This window comes from Bipolaris maydis, assembly GCF_028858645.1.
Source record: "Bipolaris maydis strain C4 unplaced genomic scaffold PSV08scaffold_11, whole genome shotgun sequence".
Taxonomy (NCBI): Eukaryota; Fungi; Ascomycota; class Dothideomycetes; order Pleosporales; family Pleosporaceae; genus Bipolaris; species Bipolaris maydis.
In genome coordinates this window covers 1,164,496-1,189,196 of record NW_027093867.1, presented here as the reverse complement: position 1 = coordinate 1,189,196, position 24,701 = coordinate 1,164,496, and the positions used below count along the sequence as shown (strand labels likewise).

Sequence of the window (24,701 nt, the reverse complement as noted above, 5' to 3'; positions counted from 1 at the left end):
TCTTAGCACTCGAACCAGACAGCGCGCGGAAAAAATCCTTACGCGCGTAGTCTGCTAACCCGCAATCATGGGTGAGTCGCCTTGGGCTGCGCAAAGTGCGGCCGTCGCTCGCGAGCCGGCTTTTTTTGCCCCGCTTTGTACTGCGACGACAGAAGAGACGCAAATGGCTAACGGTGGTTTTTTGCAGCGCCCAAGAAGAAGGAACAGCAGAAGATGTCCCTGGGAGACTTCCTGGGAGATCAGAGTACGCCCCCTCCTTCACCGACCGGCCCCAGGCGCCACAGAGGACTGACTGAACACAGCGCTGGGATCATGGGCTGACGAGATGGAGGATGCGCCAATGCCAGGTGAGTTTCGCCATATCGCACTTTGCAGCAACCTCGAGTACTAACTTTTCCAGGCACTGGTAAAATATACCCCGCCGACACTCGCGGCGCAAATATGCCTCATTCCGCACGCTAACGTTGTCGTAGGTGCTGGCGGCCGCTCCGGATATGGAGGCGACAGGCCCACATTCGGATCTGGAGGTGGCTTCAGTGGTGACCGCGGTGGTAGCTTTGGTGTGTAAACGTCTGCAAGACTTTGTCCTGCATGCGCTAATAACTCTTGTAGCTGACCGCGGATTCGCAACTCGCGAGGCTCTTCCTCTCCCCTCCAAGCCCCCGTACACCGCTCACTTGGGCAACCTCTCCTTCGACGCCACCGAGGGTGACGTAACCGACTTCTTCGCCGGCTGCGAAGTCACCAATGTACGCATTGTCGAGGACAAGCTGGACCGAAAGCCAAAGGGCTTTGGATATGTTGAGTTTGGCAGTGTAGATGGACTGAAGAAGGCTCTTGATCTCTCTGGCACATCATTCCAGGGCAGAAATATCCGCGTCAGCGTTGCTGAGCCTCGTACGCTGCACACCCACTCCACCATCTGGAAAACTTACTAACATCATAATAGCCAAGGACCGCCCAGAGGCCCGCGACATCTCGGACTGGACTCGCAAGGGACCACTCCCCGACCTTCCAGGCCAGCGCAGCAACTCCGGACGTGGTGGTTTCGGCGCCGGTCGCGACCGTGGCTTCGACGCAGGATCAGATGCTGGCGGCGAACGCAGCGAACGTCGCCGCCCACCTCCATTCGAGAGTGACGGTAAGTCTCGTGATTTCGGTAACTGGGAGCGCCGCGGCCCTCTCTCGCCAGCTGCTGCGCCTTCTCCCAGTGAGAGCGGCCGCACGCGAGGCTTCGAAGGAACACCCCGTGAGGGACGCAGACAGTCCCCAGCTTGGGGTGAAGGTCAAGGCACTGAAGGCTCACGCGGATCCCGTCGTGAGTTCCAGGAGAGGCCGCATGTTGAAAGGCAGCCTACTGCTGCAGAGGCCGACAATCAGTGGCGGTCCCGTATGCGCCCCGATGCACCAGTCAAATCACCTACATCGACACCCGATGTCAGCACACCATCTTCGCCAGCACCTGCGCCTGCTGCGCCTGCAGGCCGACCCCGCCTGAACCTGGCCAAGCGAACAGTCTCCGAGGCCCAGCCAGGTCCCGAATCCTCCACTCCTTCAGACAAGCCCAACCCCTTCGGTGCTGCCCGTCCCATTGACACTGCTGCGCGCGAAAGGGAGGTTGAAGAGAAGAGGCAGTTGGCTCTCCGCCAGAAGAAGGAGGCCGATGAGAAGGCTAAGGAAGAGCGCAAGGCAAAGGAAGCTGCCGAGAAGGCCGCACCCAAAGATTCAGCACAGCCTACCCCTACCAGGAAGGACGAGAACAGCACAGAGGAAAAGCCCAAGGCCAACTTTGAGATTCTCCAGCGTGTTGATGAGGGCAACTCGGCTGGTCAAGACGAGGACGCTCAGGGTGAGATTGTTCAAGACAAGGCTGTCAAGCCGCAAGAGGTTGTCCGTGACCCACCAAAGTCTGAGGCAGGTTCATGGAGGAGACAATCCAACACACCTGCTACGCCAGCTACCACCACCGAGACCATGGATGAGGATGGCTGGAGCACCGTCACCAAGCCGACTAAGAACGTCAAGAACAACCGCCGCGGTGGAGGCGCGCCAGCTCGCGCAATTGCGTCTTAGGTAGGCGTATCCACTGTCTAAGGCTGGCCCGTCATTCCGTCTGGCCCTGATATTATATCCGGATGATCGCAGCGCATTTAAAACGGCGTGGTGGAGTCCTTTGCTTTCTCGGCCTGTGCTGTCTACCGCAGCTATGATTTGTTGGGCGGTCCTTCGGTATTTGTTGCATCCGTGCACTACATGGTCTTTTGCCTTATGCTTCGACGGCCTTGTTCATTCAAGCGCGATTTACAAGGCGCCCCGTGGCTGCTCAACCGCTGGGACGTATTATGAGCTTTCTTTCCTTTACGCCCGATAACGACGTTATCCCCTTGACGCTTCTCGTCTACAAAAGTATTGGTCTTTCCTCTTGGACCCTGCGGATCCGGTAGAACACAGGGCATGCCATATTTTCCCCAATATTCCCCTTGCATGCAGTTCGACTGTTGGTATGGATGAGCTATGCTCACTAGTCGGTTTCCTATGATGGATCTTTTTGTTCGGTATGACATGAGAAGAGTGTGCAAACATGTATTTAGCTGCGACTAGATTATGAAAGGGTCATCCACTCCACTCGGACGCATCATTTCGAGCTTGTTTGTGTTTAGGTTTGGAAACATTGCGTGCATGCTGCCTTAGGTCTGCAGACGATCGAGATGGCCATGTTAAGCAATTGGACACAGATAAACCCCCTACCAAAGAATGGTACGACCCCACTAAACTCTACAGATGTAATTGTAATGGTTTAGGTGAGGTGGTTTGCAGGTAACGTTGAGTCGTAGCACTAAGGCACGATGATCGCCGCTATCCGACAGGGTTCAATCATGCATGATCCTGGTCTGTCCGCCACCATACGTCAGATGTGCTGAGTCTGTGTTCCAACTCTGACATCCTGCTTTAATAGCAACCGAATCACCAACTCCATTGCCTAACATTCCCCACAACTGCAATTCATCACGCAGCCCCTTTGTACCAGAACCATGTATATTTGAGTGGTGTTTTCAATTCAACGACATCAAGGACCCCCTGCTTGTCTTGTGTTTGAACCCTGAATTGAAAGTCTATTTGTGTTGATGTACACTAGTACTGCGTCAGAGGGATAGAGACGACAAGCAGCATCATGGGTTCCAAGTCCGCATCACCAGGGCCAAGTGCAAAGCCAGCAGCGCCCGCAAAGCAGACGAGGTCCCGGAAAGGCACTCCGCCCAGCCAGGCTGAGCAAGGAAGGGCTGGCTCCGCGGGAGGTGTCGTTTTGCCAAAAGGGAAAGTAGCGAGAGCATCGACTTCACCTTCAAAGAAAACTACAGCGGCAGTAGTTCGACCTTCAGTTGATACAGCTGCAGCTGAAGCAAAGACTCCAAGAAGAAAGCCCAGAAAACTCAACAAAAGTCCGACCTCAACCCCTATTAACGCCCCCGCGTCCCCTACTCGTACCAGCATATCGAAAGGGAGCCCTCCTTCCTCCGAGCTTGAAGCCCTAAAGGCACGAGTCAGGGAGTTAGAAGCAAAGGTTGAGGAATTGTACAAGACAGGTGCAACTTCAGACGCTCGTGGAGGCCGTTCACCCCGCCGACGAGGCAAAGGACGAAAGGCTTCATCCACTGTCCAACTCACTCGCACCAACACCAACACAAGCGACGCAAGCGTCAACAATGCAAGAGGCCAAGAAGTTGCCGACAACGACGAAGAAGACGCAGACGAAGAACTCGTCCGTCTAGAAGGCGAACTCGAAGTCGCCCGTCAAGACCTCGAGCACTACCGCCCCAAGACCCGACGGGCCCGGTCCGACGAGACCGAGTACGTCGAGGAAATCCCACGACGCGCAAGCAACGGAGGAGGCACCGAGCGACAAGTAACTCTCAGTGGCAGCTACCGCATCCCGATCCCCGCCTCAGTCAACCTCGAAGACGTCCAAACAATCAAATCGGGCGTCTCAGCCGCCCAAAACGTCGCTCGCTCCTTTCTCGAACAGCGCCGTGCTGCTGCTGCTGCTGCTCGCACAACGCAAGATACACGACCATCGGCATCAACGACGCGGCCCCAGCGCAGTATGAGTTCGAATCTCGAAGTCGCGGTGGATAATCGTGGGGGGAAGCAGAGCTGGAGCGATTGGATTGGCGGGTATAGTATGGCGATTACGAGGGCGGTGAGTAAGATTGAGCATGAGGCTGCGGTTGAGGCGCAGATGGCGAGGGGGAATGGCGGTGGTGGTGGTGGTGGTGGTGGGAGGAGGACGAGTGTGCCCACGTCGAAGAAGATGGCGGGGAAGCGGCCGGCTGCGAGGGCGACGTTGAGTGGGGAGCAGGTGCATGGGCTTATGAGTTGAGGTTGGGAGTGTGTGTGATGCTGATGGTTAGTACTGTGGAGTTTTCAAACAAAAAACGTTGTTAGAATTATACATAAGTGATAAACGGCTTCTTGGAAAATGTAATTGGTTAGTAGCAATCTCAAATAAGGATTTGGACATATTGATTTGATGACAGACCATCTACACAAAGTTTTACTCTGAACACTTCCATCACCGCAAGAATCGAGTTGCCTTCCCCCCCCCCCCTTACTGCTGCTTAACATCAATCGGTGTCCCAGCCTGCTCCCCACTCTTCAAGCAACTCTCTAAAATCTCCAGATCCTTCAATGCCTCCTCCGGACTCTGCATCTCATTCCGCTTCCCGTCCTCCAGACTCTTCGCCCAAGCCTTAATCTCCTGCTTGACGCCATTGCCCTCATCCGGGAACTCTTTCGCCTCGTCATCCTTTCCTTGCCTCTTAATCACCACCTTACCCCGCGAAACCGTCACCACGCCCTTCTCACACGCAACCACATACTCAGCCCCCTGATCCGTACTCCCCACCGAAATAGACAGCGTACCGGAACTCCCATTTTCGAGCTGCAAAACCGCATTCAGCGTATCCACAGGCGGAAGATGTTCCTGCAACTGCGCGGTAAACGCACTCACCCTCTTAACCTTTTGCCCGGCACCTTGCAGCAGCAAGCGTGTTGCAGCTACAAAGTGCACGCCGCCGTCGAGGACGAAGCCGCCTTGGTGCTCGGGCTTCTTGCGCCACGCCGTCTCGTAGTACTTGCTGCCCACGGGGACGGGGAACATGACGCGAACGCGGAAACTGAGCACACGGCCGAGAGAGGCGAGCTGCTGCGAGGCCCAGATGTAGGAGTCGATGAAGCGGAAGTTTTCGGCAACGGTATAGGTGGCGGATGTGTTTGCGGGGTTGGAAGTCCAGGCGAGGAGGGAGGAGGCGGTGCTGAGGTCCTTGGCTATGGGTTTCTCTGCGAAGACGTGTTTCCCGGCTGCTAGGGCTTTTTTGATGTAGTCTGGTTGTGCCGGGATAGGGAGTCTTTTTTGAGGGGAGTGGGTTGTTTGTTAGTATATTATGAATCGGGTAGATTGAAAGGGTTCACAATTGGGGTGTTATTGTACTTACGCGATTACCACGCCTTTGATATCGTCTCGTTTTAGCAAGTCGTCGAATTTTTTGCCGTCTTGGTCGTCGCTGTATAAATCTACGCCTGAGAGCTTTTCGGAGAGGGATTGGGCTGATTTGAGGGAGCGCGAGTAGACTGCTTTTAGACTCAAGATGGGGGCATCTTGGATGGCTGGCAGATGCTCTTCTTTGGCGAAGATGCCGCTGCCGATGATTGCGACTCCAATTACCATGTTCGATTGTGTGTATTAAGTGTGGTGAGGAGGATTATGGAAAAAGCAGTTTGAGATGAACTGAAAGCCTGAATTCAGTCTATAAGGTCGTCCTTGTACGGCTGTACTGCGGCTAAATGGTAATTTGTGGTCGATGATGGCATTCTTTGCTTCCAATTGAAAACGCGATGCGACTTGTAGCGGGGTAGAGTATGTTCTCGCTCCACCACAATGGCCATGACGTCGGGAGCCATTCCACATTTGGCAGAGGTGACAGTCGTGCGTCCGCGGACTCTCAACGTACATAGTCTTGGTGCACTTTCGATTGCACTTGCATTCTCCTTAATTCGTGTCTCAATGCAGTTTGAGACAACTGGCGAGCATTCATACCACAGTGGCGCAGTTGCCAGCAATGCCTCTGCGCACAGACTTGCTACTCCCGCTGACACAAATAGTCTCCATGATCATCTTTGGGCGTTTTTATCTCCCCGGATTCTGTATCTTGGCAGTTATTCAAGATGTAGAAATCGTTTGTAATGATTACGAAAGCCTTCTTATTCATAACTCCCCGGTTTGGGCTATGGCCTTCTGGAACACCTTACTCTAGGAGATCTGTCATGTGTTTCGCGTCAAGAAGTTGCTCCACTAACACGCCACCCATCATCAACCTTCGGCGCTAATGCAATCCTACAGTACTTACCCTAGAGATTTGCAGTATGTGCAGGATCGAAATCCATAGTGGTAACGTTGGAGCCAAGTTTTCTTTGCCGCTGCCCAGAATGCGGCTTAAAGCAGGGGGGTGGAATGTAGTAGCACCGACAAACGCTCGCATTCGACCACTCGAACGCTTTTGGCTCCCAAAGCCCACAAAACATTGGTTCTCTCCCCCGTTACAAGCAACTGCCGAAGCTATGTTTTGCAGGTAGAGTCTACGTGTGCATGACTTAAACCAGTGCCACCGAGGGTTGTGCTTACAGAATGTTCCGACGTACTGAAACACAAAGTGCGTTGGAGACGCCTAATCCCTGGGGTCTCCCCAACCAACCCCATGCCACCGGCAGTTGATTTTCTAGCAACTATCGCTAAAGGACGATCATGATTGACGAGAGATCGTCTCCTTGGGTGCTTCAGCCTCGTTTCGTTGCCTCTGGGTTCTGCCCTGACCACTTTGATACTGTGTGCATGTGCTTGGTATGGCCTGAGGTGATAAGGCGGGAGGGCCCGGATGGAATATCGGAGCTGGTCTCATTATCCATGGTGTTCATATCATTCTTTGTGAATCTTTAGTTTCCATTCTCTTAGACGCAGGTCGTTTTTTTTTCTGAGTAGCTGCTGGCAGCTTTTGTACTTGTTCTTTTCCTTCTTCTTCTTCTATTTCGCTAAAAGGTAACTACTATTGTTCGCAGATAGTCAAGATGGGCCTCGGTATTCTTGATGACCCTCATATGGCGGCTCCCCCAGGGACGTCGACCATCAATGACTCTGGTCCAGCTGGTAAACTCTACAAGTTGCGTGTCTGAGGTGGACAATGTTGACTGGGTTGTAGTTGATTCGAAAGTTGACTCGAGCTACTTGAAGCGCGATGGAGACGTTATCTTGCAACCGCAACCATCGGACAGTCCAAATGATCCTTTAAACTGGTGAGTTTATTGTGTGCTTGGATCTCGACTTGCATTGACGAGTCTAGGTCACCGATGAGAAAGGAGTGCATCATGGTCCTTCTTGCTTTCAGCTCTGGTGCGACAACAGCGTAAGTACCTTCAATCACGGGGCAATCTTCACATACTGATGCCAGTGTAGTCTTGGTCCAATGGTGACACCCGGTTTACCTCTTCTCGCGAAAAAGTACAACGTCAGTATTGACATGGTTTCGAGTCTCATCATCGGATTTCTCGCTTTCTGGATTGGCTTCACCACGTTCTTCACAGCTGCTGGAGCAAACATCTGGGGCAAGCGCCCATTCTTCGTTATTTCGACAGTAGTTCTCCTGGCTACTAACGTTTGGGGATTCTTTACCCGGGTATGTTGGAATGTAGAATATCAGTCGATCATTGACTAACTTTTGTCTAGTCATTTGTCTCCCTCGCTGTCATGCGTGTCATACAGGGTATGGCGTCAGCTCCTCTCGAGACGCTCGTCACGTCAACGGTATCGGACATGTACTTTGTCCATCAGCGAGGCACACGTATTGCAGTCTGGGGCTGCATGTTGTCTTCTGGAGTGCTTCTTGGGTACGTCTCTCTTCCAGTGTTAGAACCTACCCAGCTAATGATCATCTAGTCAAGTTATCGCAGGCGCAATCATTCAAAACGTCTCGTTCGAAGCCACATTTGGTATCTCGGCGCTGATTTTCATACCCATTGTCCTCGGCGTATACTTTTTGATTGTTGAAACTACATACTACGGTCCACGTCCCACGGGTGGGAAACCTGGGTTTGATGGAAAAGACGACGATTCCATCGCTGAATCCATGGCTGAACGCGATGAGCCTAGGCATACATTCAAAAGTCAGCTCGCCATCTTCCGCGGTCGCATGTCACCTGAATCATTCTGGAAGAATGCATGGAAGCCCGTACCCTTGATCGCTTACCCCGCCGTACTGTTCAGTACTATCGTGTACGGATCGTACTTTACCTGGCTCCTGACCATCTCCTTGCTCTCGGTCAGCGTCTTCACCGCACCCCCTTACTTGTTGACCCCCTCCCAAGTCGGCCTAACCAATCTTCCTCTCCTCGCCGTTTCCCTCATCGGCTCGCCACTCTCCGGCTGGACGGCCGATGCAATCGCAAAGTTCATGGCGCGCCGCAACAAAGGCATCTTCGAGCCCGAGTTTCGGCTCACACTCATGATTCCCGCCACCATCTTTGCAACGGTTGGTTTCCTAGGTTTTGGAATCAGTGTGTCGCGAGGCTTGCCTATGGTGTGGCCTATCGTCTTCATGTCGATCCACTCATTGTCTGTGCCGTTTGCCTCGACGGCGAGTCTGACTTACGTCATTGATTGCCACCCCCGTGATGCAAACCAGGCGTTTGTCACTATTAACTTTACTAAGGCCGTATTTACGTTCATCGCGACGACGTATGCAAACGGCATCATGGCCAAGGTGGGGCCGAGGGCAGTGTTTGATGGTATAGCGCTTATCAATTTGGGAATTTGTATGCTTACGATTCCGGCGTACGTGTATGGAAAGAGGTTCAGGAGTCTGGTGAGTTTTTACTTTTGTTCTTTTGTTTTTGTGTGTTTGTGGGCATGTGACTTTTGCTAACAGTGTGGAATAGATTGCTAGAAGCTCTTTCGGAAAGAAAATCTCCGGTTAGAGGCGAGATGACGTGGACGCGAGATAGAAGTGCGGTGCGGGAGCTTATACACAAGACAAGGATGGGATGTGGTACATTCACGCGCTTACGTACATATGGTCCATATACGCACGGTGTCTTTTCGCACAATCGATGGTTTTGCATTACGTTCTGGTGTTTTTTCATGTCGTGAGGAAGTTCTCATGGGAAGCCAGTACTGCAAAATAGAAGAAGCAACAGTAGTCTACATGGTGTAACTCGTTCAATTAACCTCATGTAGGCTAATGGCATCTCCAAGAATACCCAAGAAGTAGTAGTACTTTTAAACTAAGAAGTAGCACATGGCCTTGTTACTCATCTAAATAGTGGTCCATGAGCCCAGCTTCGAGAAGCCTAGCCGCCGCACACAGAACAACTCAAAGAGGACAAACGACACGAGGAGACCCTTGGCTAGGTCACATTCACATTACACGTTTTCCATGTTTTAGAAAGTTTTACATTTCTTAATTTGTATACCCCTGAGGGTAGTACTCTAAAGTCGTATCGGTCATCTCCAGATTTGCCTTCTCAGGGAAGCGGGCGCGGAGGGGGTCGTCCATCCAGACCCAGATCATTCCAGATCATGTCATTCCCTTCCCAAGGAGAGAACCCGTAGGTCTCGCCCATTTTCGAACATCGCAGTGTAGAGAAAAGCAAGATGATAACCGAAAAGAAAACCGAAATACTCCTAGCGCCTTTTTTGCACCACCCCAAGTGGTCTGTCTTCCCCTTCCTTTTTTGGGGAAATTCCTTTTTTGTTGTCACCAAACGTCAAGTTTAATTCGTGCTGATAAAATGACGTTTGCAACCGCACAAACACACACACACACAAAACGACCAGCGTCCGCGCCGCGAGAAAGAATGGGGGTGGATATGTCATGAAATGGTTTCTCGCTTCAAGTACAAGAGAAAAATCAAAGCAGATAGAGAAGAAAAGGATTTCTTCAGTTTGTGACTCTCCGGATGGCGTCGCCCGGTCTCGGCATGACTTGTCTTTGAGAGGAGAACATTTGCGACATGGATTGTTGTTGGGGCGACATGGAGATGGCGTAGCGCGGGCTGATGGGCGAAGTCAGAGACGACTTGCGGGCGGCTGTGTTGACGCTGGTTGTGATTGAGATGGGAGAGGGTGTGGGTGCGGATGAGGTTGCGGTCTTGAGGAAGACGCGGGCGGGTGGAAACTGGCTGATCGGAGGCATAGTGTGTGGTTGAGAGAGTGGCGGTCTAGGCCTTGTGGAGGATATAGAAGATCGAGGTTGGTGTCGTTGTAGTAGATGAATGCGCGTTTAATGTGCAAGTGTGCTTGAGTGTGGTATAGGTATGTTGGAGAAAAGGGTGACGCTGGTGGCTGGTGGTTGATGGAGGGTGGTGATTCCGCTATTCGGGCCTTTGGCACTCGATGATGTTATGGCAGTGTGAGTCGTAGGTGGTAGTGGTTTGCAGGGAGAGGATAAAAAGCAAGCTAGATGGGGTGCAGCAGACGAGGGCTGATCTTATATATTGGTGAGTCGATCCAATCTTGACTCACCCTCCAGCTCGTCCGTCCATCCACCCGCCCAAGCCCATTACCCTTGACCCACCGCCGACACACACGATCTGTTTCCGTATCCTCGGCGTAAAGCCCGCGTCAGAGTCACGAGCCGGCGCCCCGGTTCGAGTGCACCCATGCACAAGCGAGGTTAACTGCGCCGGCTATGACATGTGATGTGAAGGCCACACCGTTTGGAGCTACCACACTTATGGCGGCCAAAAGGTTATAGGTCACCCCACATGCAACCCACCTACCGATCACTTCCCCCGGACATGCTAAGTCTGTACATCCATACTCCACACACTACCTATACACCCAATGCCTGCCTGCACACGGTGTCGCGCAGAACCCGCGCTTTCCCAACCACGGAGGCCCAATCGGCCCATCATCCTCGTCCACCCTCCTGTATTGGTTCCGGTGTGTGCGTGCAGATGGACATATCCGGTGTATGCAGCCTCTTCCCCTCATCTCTCTCTTCCCCTTATCCGGTGACTTAGCTTCGATCCCCCAGCGTATCCGGCCGCGTGAGCAGGGCTCCATTTCCGGATCGCGTGAGCAAGGCGAGAAAGAGAGCAAAAGCCGGCGCGACCTTTTCCGTCCACCTGCGATATTTTTCCCAACTAGTTTCCCAATCTTGCTTTCCCTCTTTCCCCATCGTACTGCTGCATGTCTCATACTGCAAAACACTCTAGCTCCCGCTGTACGCCCCCCGGCTCCTTGGCTCACTCAATCTCAAAGGCGCGATGCGTCGATGCGTAGCCTGTGCCTTTACACCATTACAACCACCACCACCACTACTACTTCACCACCAGTCTAAAATCCACGCCCGCATTGCATGGGATCCCGTCTCTCCTATAGGATACCCCTCCCAACCTGACACAGAAACAGCACATGCATCCCTCACCGCCGTTGTGCGCATACGTACCTGCAATGCGACTACGCGGGGGTGAATAATGGGAGGGGGGGTAGGAAGGAAAAAAAGAGGCGTTCACACTGGCAGCCGCAAGTCCAGTAACCTTGCGCACATCAGACAGTGACAGTTGCACTTGACCCCCAAAGAAGCCCGTTGTAGTAATCGTCCACGTCCCCCTCCCCCACTTCAGCAACTCGCACATCCAGCCGCCCAACCCTTTCTAACTCAACCGTCCCTTCCTTCTTTCCCCAATACCAAGATACCAAATCAACCGCCCAAATGGGGGAAGGGGCCAAGCCAGCCAAGTCCGCTCCGCATAGTGTAGGCGGGTACACAGGATACACTACCTGAAGCTGTTTCTGTGCGAGGCCGGGGGCCGCGTCCTCTTCTCAAGGGTTTTAGCCCTCTAATCAACATCTTGATACCTCTGACACTCTGACAGAATAATCAAACGGGGTCCCCGCTTGTGCTTGCTCTTGGCTCATGCAACACACACAAGTAACTACTGAACTCACAGACACACCTTTTACACATACACCCACAAAGGCTATTTGCCCAGATTCAGTTAATGCCGTCTGTCGATCAAGGCTGTTTATGCAACCAGCTGCTTGGGCCCCCGTTTGGCATGTGGGTTGTGGGGTGGTGGGTTGCGAGGCGTATCTGCCCCAAATCTTCGTGTTTGAAAGTCGGCCGCCTGCGTTTGAAGATGCGGCTGTTGCCAAGGCTTTGCTTGCTTTGGGTTGGCAATGTTTCGTGCTAACACTAATCTTATGGTTAAATCACATGTAAAAAAGCACTAGAATGATCACCGAAAAGGCTTGGGCTGCAAGTGCGTAAGCGTTTTGTGGGCCATGCCATGTGAAGGGGTCATAAGGGTAGATGTGGGTGTGGGTGTGTCTCTGAGCCGTGGGGGGTTACGGCTAACGGCCATCTTGCACATGTACAAAGGCGGGCTTGATGCACGATGACTGTGACATCGAGATTGTATGCGTTTGTCCTTTCAACAGCATAATATAATCCGTCCATCTAACTTCATATCTGTCCGTTGTGTAGCGTAGAGCGCTTGCATGCAGATCCCCAGAAAAAGCACAGTGTGCGGCGTGCTTGGAGGGTGTAGTGGGAGCCAACCACAACAAAGGCCATGGCGCCTTGGTATGAACCAGTGGGAGAGCTCCAGCTTCCAGCTCCCCAGTCAACTGTACCACAGGCACCCACATCCACACACATCCGCATTTGCATTCATGGTACAACATGTCGTATCATATTACTTTTCTAATATACAAAGTTATCCACCTCTTCGGCATTATATCCAATTCGTCAAGACAACTTGTCTTTCCTGCAACATGCGACAGCCTTGTCTAGAGCAATCACCGTATACAAAGCCACCAACGCCAACACACTGTTGCTTCATGTCATGCACGCGCATGTCCTGTTGGCATGCTACCGCATTCGTATAGCATGAATATCCCAAGCCCTCTGTATCGTAGGTGCTCGACGTGTCTAGGCCTTGGGCTTGGCCTTGGGAGTGCCGCTGCGGACGCGTTTCGCTTCGGGCCGCTGGAGGTGAGAGGCGGGAATCCAGCTCTCGTCATAGGCCTTGGCGCCAGAAGTGACCGCAGGGCCATCGGCACCGACAACTGCAACCTGGTCGGCAGGGTCGACCTTCTTGCTCTGACCCGAAGACATCCTGGCGCGCTCACCACCCTTGCCGTGGCCCTTCTTCTGAGGGAAGAAAGTGCTGATCCAAGTGTTGTAGATGAAGTAGACAGTTCCGCCAAAGGCACCAAGGACGACAAGGTAAAGGAAAAGGCTACGGGCGCAAGTCAGTCATGGCACAATCATAGAAGTATGGCAGATCTGCGGGGAACGTACATCTGGGGATCAAAGAAACTGTTGGGGGCCTCAACAACGCTAACAGTCTCGTTGTAGGCGGGAATGGTGAATACAGTATTGTTGGCGCCCTTCAACACAGTAATAAGTTCCAAGCGTAGGTTCTGGGGGTGCATGTCGAGAGTGAAGCTGTAAGGAACAGTCTCCTCGGCGCCAGCGGGAATCTCAATCGAGTAGCGCTTCGAGGTAAGGTTGCGGACGATTTGGGATTTGCCGGCGACCTCAGAGACGAGCGAGCCACCAACAACGGAAACGCCAATGGGTGTGGGCTCATTGTTGGTGACGGAAAGACGCGCCTCGGTGGCATGGCCGTTGACGAGCTTCACGCCAAAAATCTCAGACTGGGGGAATGAGACGGAGACGGCGACATTGAGATTGGGCGTCTGCGGCTCCTTGACTTGCTCTTGGACCTTTTCAGCCTGAGAATTGGTGGTTAGCCATCTGATGTCATGTGTCGTCACAGCCTATCAAACTCACCTCGGCGGCGGCAAAGGCACCAAGTGCGCGTAAGGAGAGCAGGAGCAGAGTAGAGGATCGCCAATTGACCATGATGGAAGCGCTGCAAACAGATGGGATGGTAAGAATAGAGAAGAGGGGCGTGGGAAGAGAGATGGTGGAATTCGAACGTGGCTTCTGGCGAGTGACGTCCGGGCGCGGTTGGGTCTTGGCGAACGTAACGACAGCCGCGGCAGCGGAAAGCCGACGTCAGGCAGTTGGCTGCCATAAGCAACAACAGCCGCCAACCCCATGTCTCTTCGCACACACGCGACATCTTTCTCTCTTCGCTTCTGACACGATGGTTTGCAAATAGCGACACAACATGACAAATCTGCCTTGTCGCGCTGCCGCCTTGCAAATATAGCCTCTTTGCACACGTCTAAGCGCCGAAACGCAAGGGATAGACTGACCACGCCACCTATTCCTGCCTATGCAACGCTTACCAACGGCGGCTATTCGCCTGCGGCTTCATGCGCCTAGTGCTTGCGTTTGTCCCCAACGACACCGACATGTAGTGTACATACATAGACAAATGCCTTTCTGCCGGTAGCTTGCATTGCATCTTGGTTACACCCTCCAGGGGTATACTAACCGTTAACCCTTTTCCGTTTTCTGTTTTCTGTTTCCATTGCTCGTCCCTCAATACGGTTCCTGCCTGGCATTTGTTCCCCAACACCGTTTCCCGTTTCTCGTTTCTCGTTTCTGTTTTCTGTTTTCACATTCTTGTATTCCGAATCTCTGCATTGCCACTGGAAGCGTCTATAAAGTTCTGCCCCTCATCCGCGTTTGCTCCTGCCCATCTTTCACTCCCCGTGAACCGTGGAAAGAACGTTCGGCCGCCTGTCCCACGTTGCCTTGTTACACTCTACCTCACTTTCTCGCCTTCACATGTGCAGCAGCCTCGCACAACAAACTTCTTATCCCCTCCCTGCAATAAATACCCATCTCCCTTTAACGCCGACGCCTCTCGCCTGACCATCTCAGCATGGCGCTCTCACTCGATGCGCACAGTGGCATCATTTCTCCCTCGACCGTTCAGACTGATAACGATCTAGACATGCTCAGCAAGCGCTTCGAGCAGCTTAACCAGTTAGAAGAGGAGAAGAACAAGTTCATGACTGTAGGTCTCGAAGAAAAATACTTCTGCAACCAACCTGACTTGCTGGTAGGAGCTCCTCGTACGCTATGAATATGTCGTTCAGCAGAACCAGGCCATGCTCGCCGAACGCAACCGCGATCGCGAATGGATCTTTCAGTGTCTAGCAGAAAAGCAACACTATGAGAGACTTGCGGGCAACATACAGCAGGCCGTGGTGAGTCAACCCTACGCCATACGATGATAGTCGTGCATCTGCGAACCATCACAGCACAAGACTGACATGCAAGTATCAGGTGGACAACTCCTTTGTTGTAGTGCTCATTGACGGCGATGATATGATGGTTAGCCCTGTTGTCGAAAAACGATTTCTGTTTTGCTGATCAAGTGGCCAGTTCCTCGATGAGTTTATACGCGAAGGTGCAAACGGCGGTCGCCGCGCCGCCTCGAAGCTGCACGCCGCCGTCCAAAACTATATGCAAGACCAAAGCGAAAGCACTCGCAACACCACCCCGCTCGAGGTGCGCATCGTTTGTCGGATTTACGCCAATGTCAAAGGCATTGCTGAAGAGCTTGTGCGCACAAGTGTCATCCCTGACATTACCTATTTCGAAGACTTTGTGCGTGGATTCACAACGGGCAAGGTATTGTTCGATATTGTCGACGTAGGTATGCATGATGATTGCGCCACAGAGAAGATCATTGGTGAGTATACTCAGTATATATCTGGTAGCACCTCAAAACGCTGACAATATGCAGAGTCTTTCAAACTCTACTTTCGAGATTACCATTGCTGCCGGTTATTCTTCGGTTGTTCTTACAACGAAGGGTACACACGACTTCTTGAAGAACACTCTAATCAAGAGGGTTTGCGTGATAAGGTGGTACTCGCTGGGGGTCCTCTTTTTGACAAAGACCTGGTTTCACTACCGTACAAGGCGAAAAGACTTTCCGGAATCTTTCGTGAGCCCAAGTACGCATCTTGGGGAGCTGGGCCTGTTTTGGGGGCTCCTTCGCCAGCTTTTGTTCCTGCTACAAATGGAGCCGAAACAAAAGGTAGCCCAAACAGCTTCGTCCCATCAACCGGTCTTCCATTTCGGTTTCCAGCGCCTGCGTCTTCACGGCCACTGAGCAGTTCATCGGTCTGGGAAAGCCCTCTCCCCAAAGGTGCCGTGTTGAGCCATATGGCCAGAACTCCATCGACTTCAACCTTGGATTCTGATGGCCTGCCTGCACAGAGACCCATTGCAGCGCCTATGAACTACGCCGCTAAAGCCGCAGCTCCTCCACCCCCAAAGTCCAAGTCGCCTACCTACATGCCTACCAGCCGCGAGGAGATCATCGCCCGCAACCGCGCAGGGCAGCGTGTCGACCCACCCTGCAAGGACTATGACAAATCCGAGGTTGACCGCGTTAAGAAGATGAAACTCTGCAACATCCATTTTCTCCGCAAGGAGTGTCCTTATGGAGATTCCTGTACCCATCTGCACGCCTATAAGCCTACGGAAAGTGAGATCGCTACACTTCGTCTGGTGGCGCGCATGGCGCCCTGCGCAAATGGTAGTATATGCCAGGACATCAAGTGCATCTACGGTCACCGGTGCCCTGCGCCTCGGCATAAGACCAGCCATGCCAAGGGTACCAAGAATTGTATTTTTGGCGACTCGTGCAAGTTCTCGGGCGATTTGCATGACATCGACACGACTATTGTGAAGACTCTGGTCATACGCTAAGAAGTCGTTTCGGCCGTTCTTGGCTAAGGTCTGTATAGGCGGTAGACAGTGAGGGTGGTTACAGTACGGTACTTGTTATGTGGATGAGTGTTCCCCAATGCCCAATGATTTTCCAAGATATGCTACTTGTAAACTCGTTTTACCCGGGGATGATGTGGTTGTATAATACGAGATGATAGTTCTGAAAACCAAAAGGCCATCTACATAGTACTAGTAGTCTAGTACGTTACCCTTGTATTCCCCACCCAAACTAAAACAATAAAAAAAAGAGAAACAATTTCACTCCTTCTTCCACTGCTCAAACTCCTCTTCTAAATGCGATTTCAGCGCCGCAAACTTGTTTTTGAAATTCTGTCCGCATCGCCAACACTTCATGTCCCAGCTCGGCCAGTCTCGCGGGTGAAATCTCGCACTGCCTTCTTCGAGCGGGAACTCGTGCAATTGCACCAGGAAACTGGTGTTGAAACTTAGATAGTGCTTCTTGTGTTTCATCCATGGTGAATGCATATCGCGACTAAACACGTGGATGTGCAGGTGATTCATGGACGGATGCGTGTGCACGCCCGTCACTATTTCTTTGGTCCAGTCGCGGCCTGGTGGAAGTAGAGCGGCCCGCTTGGATGGCGATGGTGGGTCGGGGCCGGACATGAGGGATTCGAGAGCGGTGTTGTACGGCGCATCTGAGGCGCTGCCCTCGCCGTATTGGCGGCGGAGTTCGTTTGCTGCTAGTTCTACCAGATGCGCGGTGCGTGTTCTTACTGTGTCGAGGAAAGCGGTGTCGGTGGAGAGGGCGCGCAGGGGGTGTTGGGAATAGTAGGTGCGTTTTCGTGGAATGAGGAGAAGGTGTATGCTATATCCTGGTTTTAGTACCGTAGATCTATTTGAGTCTGGGAGGTATTGCCCAAGTAGACGGACCTTGCTTTTGGGTACTTGTCAGTTATTACGACAAAGTCGTCGTCGTATTCTAAGACTCTTCCTTCGGGGTTTGTCTCGGGGGTTTCGATGTATACACCCAGTCCATTGCGGGGGTCCCAGCGTTTGGAGGGTTTGACGTCTTGCTTGGTAGTACTTGGGGAGTCGGCGGCGGCTATGCCATCTGGTGGTTTTGGTCGCTTGGATTGCGACATGAGTTCTGTGACTGTGTTGTGAGTTGAAGTTGCTTAGGGACTTGGATAGAATAATTCAGAAACATACATGCATTGGGACGCTTTTGGGAGCCAACGTCCATGGTAGGTTGAGGTTGATTGGGCGTTTCTGTGCCATTTATCTCCTCTGCTGTGATCGCGTCGCGGGGTTGTTCCGCACTGAGGTCGTGATTGTTGTTTGTGGACATGATCGCTCGGAAGCTATCACGTGGTGGCTGATAGATGCCTGGAGTCCTCTCGTGTATTTTTCTGTATGAGATTGAAAACAATCTCCCGACAATGGATTGTTTAGTGATTTGGCGCAACGACATGTCGCGTTGATAGGCGATGACGATGAGGCTCACAACAGGTGGTCCGAGCGTAACGAGGCATCCCTGCAACCATCGGAATTTCGGATTGCGTGCAACATTCCAGTGTCTCGCTGCTACAATCGAAATGGCTACAGCACAATTCATAGTCACTTCCTCTTCGAACAAGTGCACTGATAGCTGGTGGTGGAGTTTTGGTGATTGAGCCCTTTTTCTAGCGCGAGCGCCCTTAACCGCTCACGGACGCAGGAGACATCTTTGTCCATCGCTCCCCTTCCGAAGCACATACATCTGTCCATGGATATTACTAGACGCTGCAACTTTTTCCTGGTCCGACACAATGCCAAAGAACGCACACCCACCCCGCGGTAAACCTGCAAAGAAGTCAGTCCCGCCCGAAGAAGACACAAGCTTTATTGTGTTTGGCGACGGCAAGGCCAAAAAGAAAAAGGGCGAAAGCTCTGGCGGTGACGCAGCCCAAAATGACGGCAAAGGAAAGGGCAAGGGAGGAGCCGCTCAGCCTGAAGATGGTCCGAAAAGACCAGATACTCGGACTTTGATAGCTGGCGCATCATGGACTGGAAAATTGCCTGTTAATCTACTGTCAGAGCACTTTCAAAAGCAACAGTGGGCCAAGCCAGATTATCGCATTGTACGGATATTCTTTCAAAGCAGATGCATCGCAGCTGATGGTTTGTAGCGCAAGGATGGCGACAAGCATTTTGCCTATGCTGTGGTGTTGTCCAAGGTGAACCAGAAGACACGAGAGACGACGACTCTGCCGCCAATCAAGATCCCCGCCGAACTCGAGGAGCAAGCACACCAACCTACCGCTGTTGAGGCTCGCAACTTTGCTGCTGCATATACCCTCTTTCGCGTCGCCAGCGCCAAGAACCTGCACATGATGCTTCCGCCGACCTACAAAGATTTGTGGAAAGGACAGTTTACGGAACTGAAAAAGAGGGATGAGCAGGATGGAAAGGGCTGGATGTACGAAGCTGACCCATTCTTTGGCTTTGCAGAGCGAGAAAAGGCTCGGGAGACAGCTGCTAAAGCGCGCGAGAAGAAGCAGAAAGAACAGGCAGAGGCCCAGAAGGCCCACAATCAGCAGCCTGGTGCCGTCATGCCTGGGTCTTCAAAGGAGTCTGCGCCAAGCAGGAATTTGATGAAGGGATGGGAACGCGTGCCAAAGATTGAGCTGGGAAAACGGACAAGAAAAGAAGCAGAGCGTTTGATCCGCCGTGATGCCCTCTGGAACCCGAATGGTGTCGAGATGGACGCGGCTACAAAGGCGAGGTTGGTTGAGGAAATCACTGATCTTGGGTTTCGAAAGAGCCATGTCGAAGAAGCAGCCGAAATCTGCAAAGACCGCGAGGAAATCATTGAATGGCTTCTTATCCATGTACCAGAGGACGATCTTCCATCTTGGTCTTTACCCGAAGGTTATGTTGCTGGCGTTAGTATGGCTAGCACGGACCTTAAGCGCGAAGGTGCTGTGAAGCGTCTGGCAGCTGCAGGGTACGCTGTAGACCTATGCGAAGAAGCCTTCGATAGCCAGGGTGGTGATGAAAGAAAAGCGGCAGCTCTTTTGCAGGCTCGCCTTCTTCGACCAGAAGAGGATGATAACAGCATCTTGCAGGAGCTGACAGATCTTTCTCTGTCAGAGGGCATGTCAGAGGAAGCATCTGAGGAAGATCCATGGGAAGTGGAGATGTCATCGCTGGAAGCAATATACGATCGTCTCTTTTCACGACCCACTCCAGAGGCATGTCGCATTGAATTGGACGTCAAGCAACAGGGTAAACGGCTCATTTTACAAGTCCGAAAGCCCTTTGGTCCTTACCCCGCTGTTGTACCAATAATCACATTCGAAGCTGCTATCCCAGCTTATATTCGCCTAAGCATCATCAGGCAGGCCCTCCTTCATGCAGAGGCAAATTTCATTGGCATGCCAATGGTATATGATATCGTGGACTGGATCCAAACGAATGCTGGTGACATTTTCCAAAATCCAGGAAGATTATCAGATGTCTCTTCTGGACTTGCGGCAGCGGACCATATGTCTGAACAACCAAGTCAGAAACGAAAGGCAAAGGGAAAGCCTCGGAAACCTATCGATTGGACACCAGCGACTCCTGCAAGTCAAAACGCGTTGGCCGCCTGGCAAGCTAAGCAAGATATTCCTGCGCAACAAAAGATGATGGATGCTCGAAAATCACTACCTGCCTGGCGCCTGAGAGAAGATATTGTGCAGACTGTCAACAAATGCAATGTCACCATCATCTCAGGTGAGACGGGATCGGGAAAGTCGACCCAATCAGTGCAATTTGTTTTGGACGACTTAATACAGCGGCAGCTTGGTGCCGTAGCGAACATCATTTGCACACAACCTCGACGAATCTCCGCTCTTGGCCTCGCTGATCGCGTCGCTGATGAGCGGTGTTCTCAGGTTGGCGATGAGATTGGTTATACCATTCGTGGAGAATCGAAGCAGAAGCCTGGTACTACCAAGATCACATTCGTCACGACTGGTGTTCTTCTCAGACGACTCCAGACCTCTGGCGGAAATGCCGATGATGTTGTTGCTTCACTGGCGGATGTGAGCCATGTTGTGGTAGATGAAGTACACGAGCGCAGTCTGGACACTGATTTCTTGCTTGTTCTACTACGTCAAATCCTACGGCAACGTAAAGATCTCAAGGTTATCCTCATGAGTGCCACACTGGATGCCGCCGTCTTCGAGGCTTATTTCAAGGAGGTAGGACCAGTGGGTCGTGTGGAAATTGAGGGTCGTACCCACCCTGTAACTGACTACTACATGGACGACATTCTTCATTTTACTGGATTCAAAGGCTATGGAATGGACGAGGAAGATGATTCTGGAGAGAAAGGTTTCTCTGCAAATCTCCGGAGTATTGGGTTCGGCATCAACTATGACTTGATTGCTGAGACCGTACGCCATATCGACCGTCAACTCGGATCCAAGGATGGTGGTATTTTGATCTTCCTGCCTGGTACCATGGAGATTGATCGAACTCTCCAGGCATTAAGCCAGTTTGCCAACCTACATGCACTGCCTCTGCATGCATCGCTTTTGCCAATTGAGCAAAAACGCGTCTTCCCTCCCGCACCTCATGGCAAACGAAAGGTCATTGCATGTACCAACGTTGCGGAGACGTCCATCACGATTGAGGATATTGTTGCCGTCATCGATACAGGTAGGGTAAAGGAAACAAGTTATGACCCACAGAACAATATGGTCCGTCTGGCTGAGACGTGGGCTTCAAGGGCAGCATGCAAGCAGCGACGTGGAAGAGCAGGACGTGTGCGGGCAGGTGACTGCTACAAACTATACACCCGAAATGCTGAGGCAAAGATGATGGAGAGACCCGACCCCGAGATTCGGCGCGTGCCACTCGAACAGATGTGTCTGTCAATCAAAGCCATGGGTGTACAGGATGTCTCTGGGTTCTTAGCTTCGGCTTTGACGCCGCCAGAGAGTACCGCAGTCGAGGGCGCGGTGCGCTTGTTGTCCCAGATGGGAGCTATAACTGACAACGAACTAACTGCTCTGGGTCGCCACATGTCTATGATTCCAGCAGATCTTCGCCTTGGCAAGCTGCTGGTATATGGAGCGACATTTGGTTGTCTTGAAGCTGCTTTGACCATCGCTTCGGTCCTGACGGCACGCAGTCCGTTCATATCACCGCGAGAGCGAGACCAAGAGACACGGAACGAGTTCGACCGCCTTCGTGCCTCATTCTCCAATAACCAAGGAGACCTTCTGGTTGATCTCCGCGCCTATGAACAATGGTCCGCACTCCGCAGCAAAGGCACCTCATCACGCGACCTCCGGTTCTGGTGTCAAGACAATCGTCTTTCACCCCAGACGTTGTTCGATATTGCCTCGAACCGTACTCAATACCTCTCTTCTCTAAAAGAAATCTCATTCATACCCACTCACTACTCCTCAACCAACCCCTCCACCCACTCCACCTATAACAAACACAACACCAACGACGCCCTCCTCCGCGCCCTCATTGCTGGCTCCTTCAACCCGCAAATCGCACGCATCCAGCTCCCCGACAAGAAATTCGCCGCGGGTATAGCCGGCGCCGTCGAACTCGACCCCTCAGCCCGTGAAATCAAATACTTCAATCAAGAAAACGGACGCGTATTCGTACACCCATCTTCCACCCTCTTCTCCAGCCAAACTTTCCCCCACAATGCCTCCTTCATCGCGTATTTCAACAAAATGGCCACGAGTAAAGTTTTCATCAGGGATATCACGCCGTTTAATGCATACAGTCTTCTCATGTTCGCTGGTAGAATCCAGGTTGATACACTGGGACGCGGGTTGGTGGTTGATGAGTGGATTCGACTTAGGGGTTGGGCAAGGATTGGTGTGCTGGTTAGTCGGTTGAGGGGTATGCTAGATAAGGTGCTCGAGGGGATGGTGAGGGAGCCGGGTAAGGGGATTAGTAAGAAGGAGGCGGAGATTGTGGAGGTGGTTAGGTGGTTGGTTGAGAGGGATGGGTTGGATGCTTAGAGTGGAGGTGATATAGGGGATGGATTACCAGATTTTTGGTATGGAGAAAGTGCGCGATGGTGATGTTGGTGGAGAACACAGTGGTGTAGACGAGATAGTTGAATGGATTGGATAAGATCTGGACACTATATCTTCCATATTTTGGTCTTCTAATCTACATCTCTTGCCCGCTATTCTATTCCCATGAAATTAAGAATATGTAGTTAATCTATTGGCTTCGTGATACATCCTAGTTGCGGTGGTAGCTTTTATACAAACAAAAGCGCAATTTTTCTTTTCTGGCGAAGAAATATGTAGGATATGGCGCGAACCGGCGAGGTAGTGTTTCGCTCATGAGTTTGCTTTAAAGCTGTGTGTGCTGTATGGAGAAGGTCATCCATGATGTGGACGTCTTGATTTGCGTCATAGTCGCGATTTGAGGTATATACCTATCTCGGCATCCTTGTTTGAAACGGCATACCATCTCACTCACTATCTGAATCCGGGTGTTTGCGAATGTTCGAATTGTGCTTTTGAGGAATCTTCAGGCAACGTTCTGATAGCTTAGTTTGGAGTGAGCCAAAGTCGACGGCGTGGATTTGAGGCTGGACCAAGACCATAGCTCAGTACCGCGGTGCAAGGATGTAGAACTAGTCTTCTAGATGAGTTCTATAGAGAACGCTGAGGCCAAGGCTATTCTTTGCATGGAATGGCCTTTTACATTTTCCAATCATCCTTCATACTCAAACGACTTTAGGTAGCGATCTCGTGCATCCATAGCAGATGTTTCGTTTCGTGCTTTCAGATCCAGAGTCTTTACCGTCATGTTGGTCGCCACCCCAGCCGTGAATACCAAAACGGCCTTCAGGCACGGGCATACTGCATAAGCTGCACTGTGGATCCGAAAGCGCATCAGGACGTGCATGGAGTTTGCCTGTAGTGCGAACGACGTTTGCAACGATACTTGGAAAGCTCTCCTCCACAGACTCGAAGTATTGCTTCATAAGATCGTCTATAGTCGTGTTTTTGGAGCTTGTAGATGCTTGAGTGGGGCCTGAGGATGTTTCTTGTACGAGTGAGACCAAATCGGAGTCTGACATGTTGACGTAGGAGATGAGTTCTTTCTTGAGCACATCTCGTAGCGGATAGTGGAACTGGAGGCCAAACGGAGATTCGCCATCTGATATTTGCCAGGGCAGAGAGAAGCCTCGGCCTTTTGCTGTTTCTGCAAGGGTCTTTTGAGCGAGGGTGGTGGTACTATCTCCCCAGAGAATGCTCTCGCAGCCGGCCAACTTGGCGTGTTCTACAATTAAACGGGTTCGGAGAGTAGAGATTACGTCAGCGCGAGCTGTGGCCGATGTGAGGGAATTAACCATGTGCACAAACTGATCTTCGGGACTTGATTCGGCCTGTTGTTGATCTTGGGGCAGCAGGGTCTTGAGTGACGCATCGTCTGGTACTAAACGAAATACTTCATGCAAAGGTAACGAAACATATTCATGGTCTGGATATTGTGCGCGGACCTTTTCCAGAAGCTCTTCAGCCTGTACGGCATGTCCTGGTTCTTGGATATGGACTGCACTAATCTCAAAACCAGTGCGGCCAGTCTTGCTCTTCTGCGTCTTGAGATGCAGATCCAGGACATGCAGGAGGGAGATGGATGAAAATCCGAAAGACAGGGGAACCAAAACCCTGCGTTGCTTCTCTGCGCCAAAGTTGACCCGGAAGGATTCTAGACGCTTGATACATTTGGTGTGAACATAGCGGGCGAAGCAGTCACTGTGCAAGTTTTAGCGAATTCTTTTTCTTTTCCTTTTGCCCAAGTGGCGTAGAACTGACTGGCAGAGGGGTTCAGAGCGAACGACAAGCACGGACACGCCCTTGCATCGCCTACAGGGCTCCTCAGAAGCGTCAGCAATGTGTTTGCCTGGCATATTGGCGTAATTTCAGATGGTGATGTTGATGTTGGTGTTGTGATAGTTGTGCAGGGCTGACTCAGTGGGCATGTGAAGAGTGCGGG

At 51.9% G+C, this 24,701-nt stretch overlaps 9 protein-coding genes across 9 annotated transcripts; 5 read left to right on the top strand and 4 right to left on the bottom strand.

Moving 5' to 3' along the window:
- Positions 1-213: 213 nt before the first annotated feature.
- Positions 214-2,073, top strand: PSV08DRAFT_354213 (uncharacterized protein; the record flags this gene model as incomplete). The annotated part of the gene is made up of 6 exons (XM_014221896.1): positions 214-244; positions 303-347; positions 401-406; positions 474-560; positions 613-897; positions 950-2,073. The coding sequence occupies 6 exons, from the start codon at positions 214-216 to the stop codon at positions 2,071-2,073; spliced, it is 1,578 nt and encodes a 525-aa protein (XP_014077371.1).
- A 1,099-nt stretch (positions 2,074-3,172) lies between these two features.
- On the top strand, positions 3,173-4,519 carry PSV08DRAFT_227995 (uncharacterized protein; the record flags this gene model as incomplete). The annotated part of the gene is made up of 1 exon (XM_014221897.1): positions 3,173-4,519. One exon carries the CDS (start codon positions 3,173-3,175, stop codon positions 4,376-4,378), a length of 1,206 nt encoding a protein of 401 aa, XP_014077372.1. The 3' UTR covers positions 4,379-4,519.
- PSV08DRAFT_9309 (uncharacterized protein) lies at positions 4,512-5,892 on the bottom strand. Its single transcript, XM_014221898.2, has 2 exons — positions 5,493-5,892; positions 4,512-5,405 (listed from the first exon to the last, which is right to left on the bottom strand). Exons 1-2 carry the CDS (start codon positions 5,723-5,725, stop codon positions 4,607-4,609), a joined length of 1,032 nt encoding a protein of 343 aa, XP_014077373.1. The 5' UTR covers positions 5,726-5,892; the 3' UTR covers positions 4,512-4,606.
- Positions 5,893-7,119: 1,227 nt separating this feature from the next.
- Positions 7,120-9,021, top strand: PSV08DRAFT_227987 (major facilitator superfamily domain-containing protein; the record flags this gene model as incomplete). Its single annotated transcript, XM_014221899.1, has 7 exons — positions 7,120-7,198; positions 7,251-7,344; positions 7,392-7,454; positions 7,505-7,724; positions 7,775-7,935; positions 7,985-8,909; positions 8,983-9,021. The coding sequence occupies 7 exons, from the start codon at positions 7,120-7,122 to the stop codon at positions 9,019-9,021; spliced, it is 1,581 nt and encodes a 526-aa protein (XP_014077374.1).
- A 3,704-nt stretch (positions 9,022-12,725) lies between these two features.
- Positions 12,726-14,180, bottom strand: PSV08DRAFT_319776 (uncharacterized protein). Its single transcript, XM_014221901.2, has 3 exons — positions 13,851-14,180; positions 13,356-13,792; positions 12,726-13,293 (listed from the first exon to the last, which is right to left on the bottom strand). The coding sequence occupies exons 1-3, from the start codon at positions 13,920-13,922 to the stop codon at positions 12,984-12,986; spliced, it is 819 nt and encodes a 272-aa protein (XP_014077376.1). The 5' UTR covers positions 13,923-14,180; the 3' UTR covers positions 12,726-12,983.
- Positions 14,181-14,839: 659 nt separating this feature from the next.
- Positions 14,840-16,768, top strand: PSV08DRAFT_378721 (uncharacterized protein). The gene is made up of 5 exons (XM_014221902.2): positions 14,840-14,991; positions 15,041-15,184; positions 15,264-15,311; positions 15,363-15,672; positions 15,727-16,768. The coding sequence occupies exons 1-5, from the start codon at positions 14,857-14,859 to the stop codon at positions 16,698-16,700; spliced, it is 1,611 nt and encodes a 536-aa protein (XP_014077377.1). The 5' UTR covers positions 14,840-14,856; the 3' UTR covers positions 16,701-16,768.
- Positions 16,769-16,979: 211 nt separating this feature from the next.
- PSV08DRAFT_373053 (HIT-like domain-containing protein) lies at positions 16,980-18,033 on the bottom strand (the record flags this gene model as incomplete). The annotated part of the gene is made up of 3 exons (XM_014221903.1): positions 16,980-17,550; positions 17,616-17,838; positions 17,895-18,033. 3 exons carry the CDS (start codon positions 18,031-18,033, stop codon positions 16,980-16,982), a joined length of 933 nt encoding a protein of 310 aa, XP_014077378.1.
- A 460-nt stretch (positions 18,034-18,493) lies between these two features.
- On the top strand, positions 18,494-22,714 carry PSV08DRAFT_378707 (P-loop containing nucleoside triphosphate hydrolase protein; the record flags this gene model as incomplete). The annotated part of the gene is made up of 2 exons (XM_014221904.2): positions 18,494-18,805; positions 18,902-22,714. 2 exons carry the CDS (start codon positions 18,494-18,496, stop codon positions 22,700-22,702), a joined length of 4,113 nt encoding a protein of 1,370 aa, XP_014077379.1. The 3' UTR covers positions 22,703-22,714.
- Positions 22,715-23,423: 709 nt separating this feature from the next.
- Positions 23,424-24,651, bottom strand: PSV08DRAFT_207246 (uncharacterized protein; the record flags this gene model as incomplete). The annotated part of the gene is made up of 2 exons (XM_014221905.1): positions 24,521-24,651; positions 23,424-24,460 (listed from the first exon to the last, which is right to left on the bottom strand). The coding sequence occupies exons 1-2, from the start codon at positions 24,613-24,615 to the stop codon at positions 23,425-23,427; spliced, it is 1,131 nt and encodes a 376-aa protein (XP_014077380.1). The 5' UTR covers positions 24,616-24,651.
- Between the last annotated feature and the right edge of the window lie 50 nt (positions 24,652-24,701).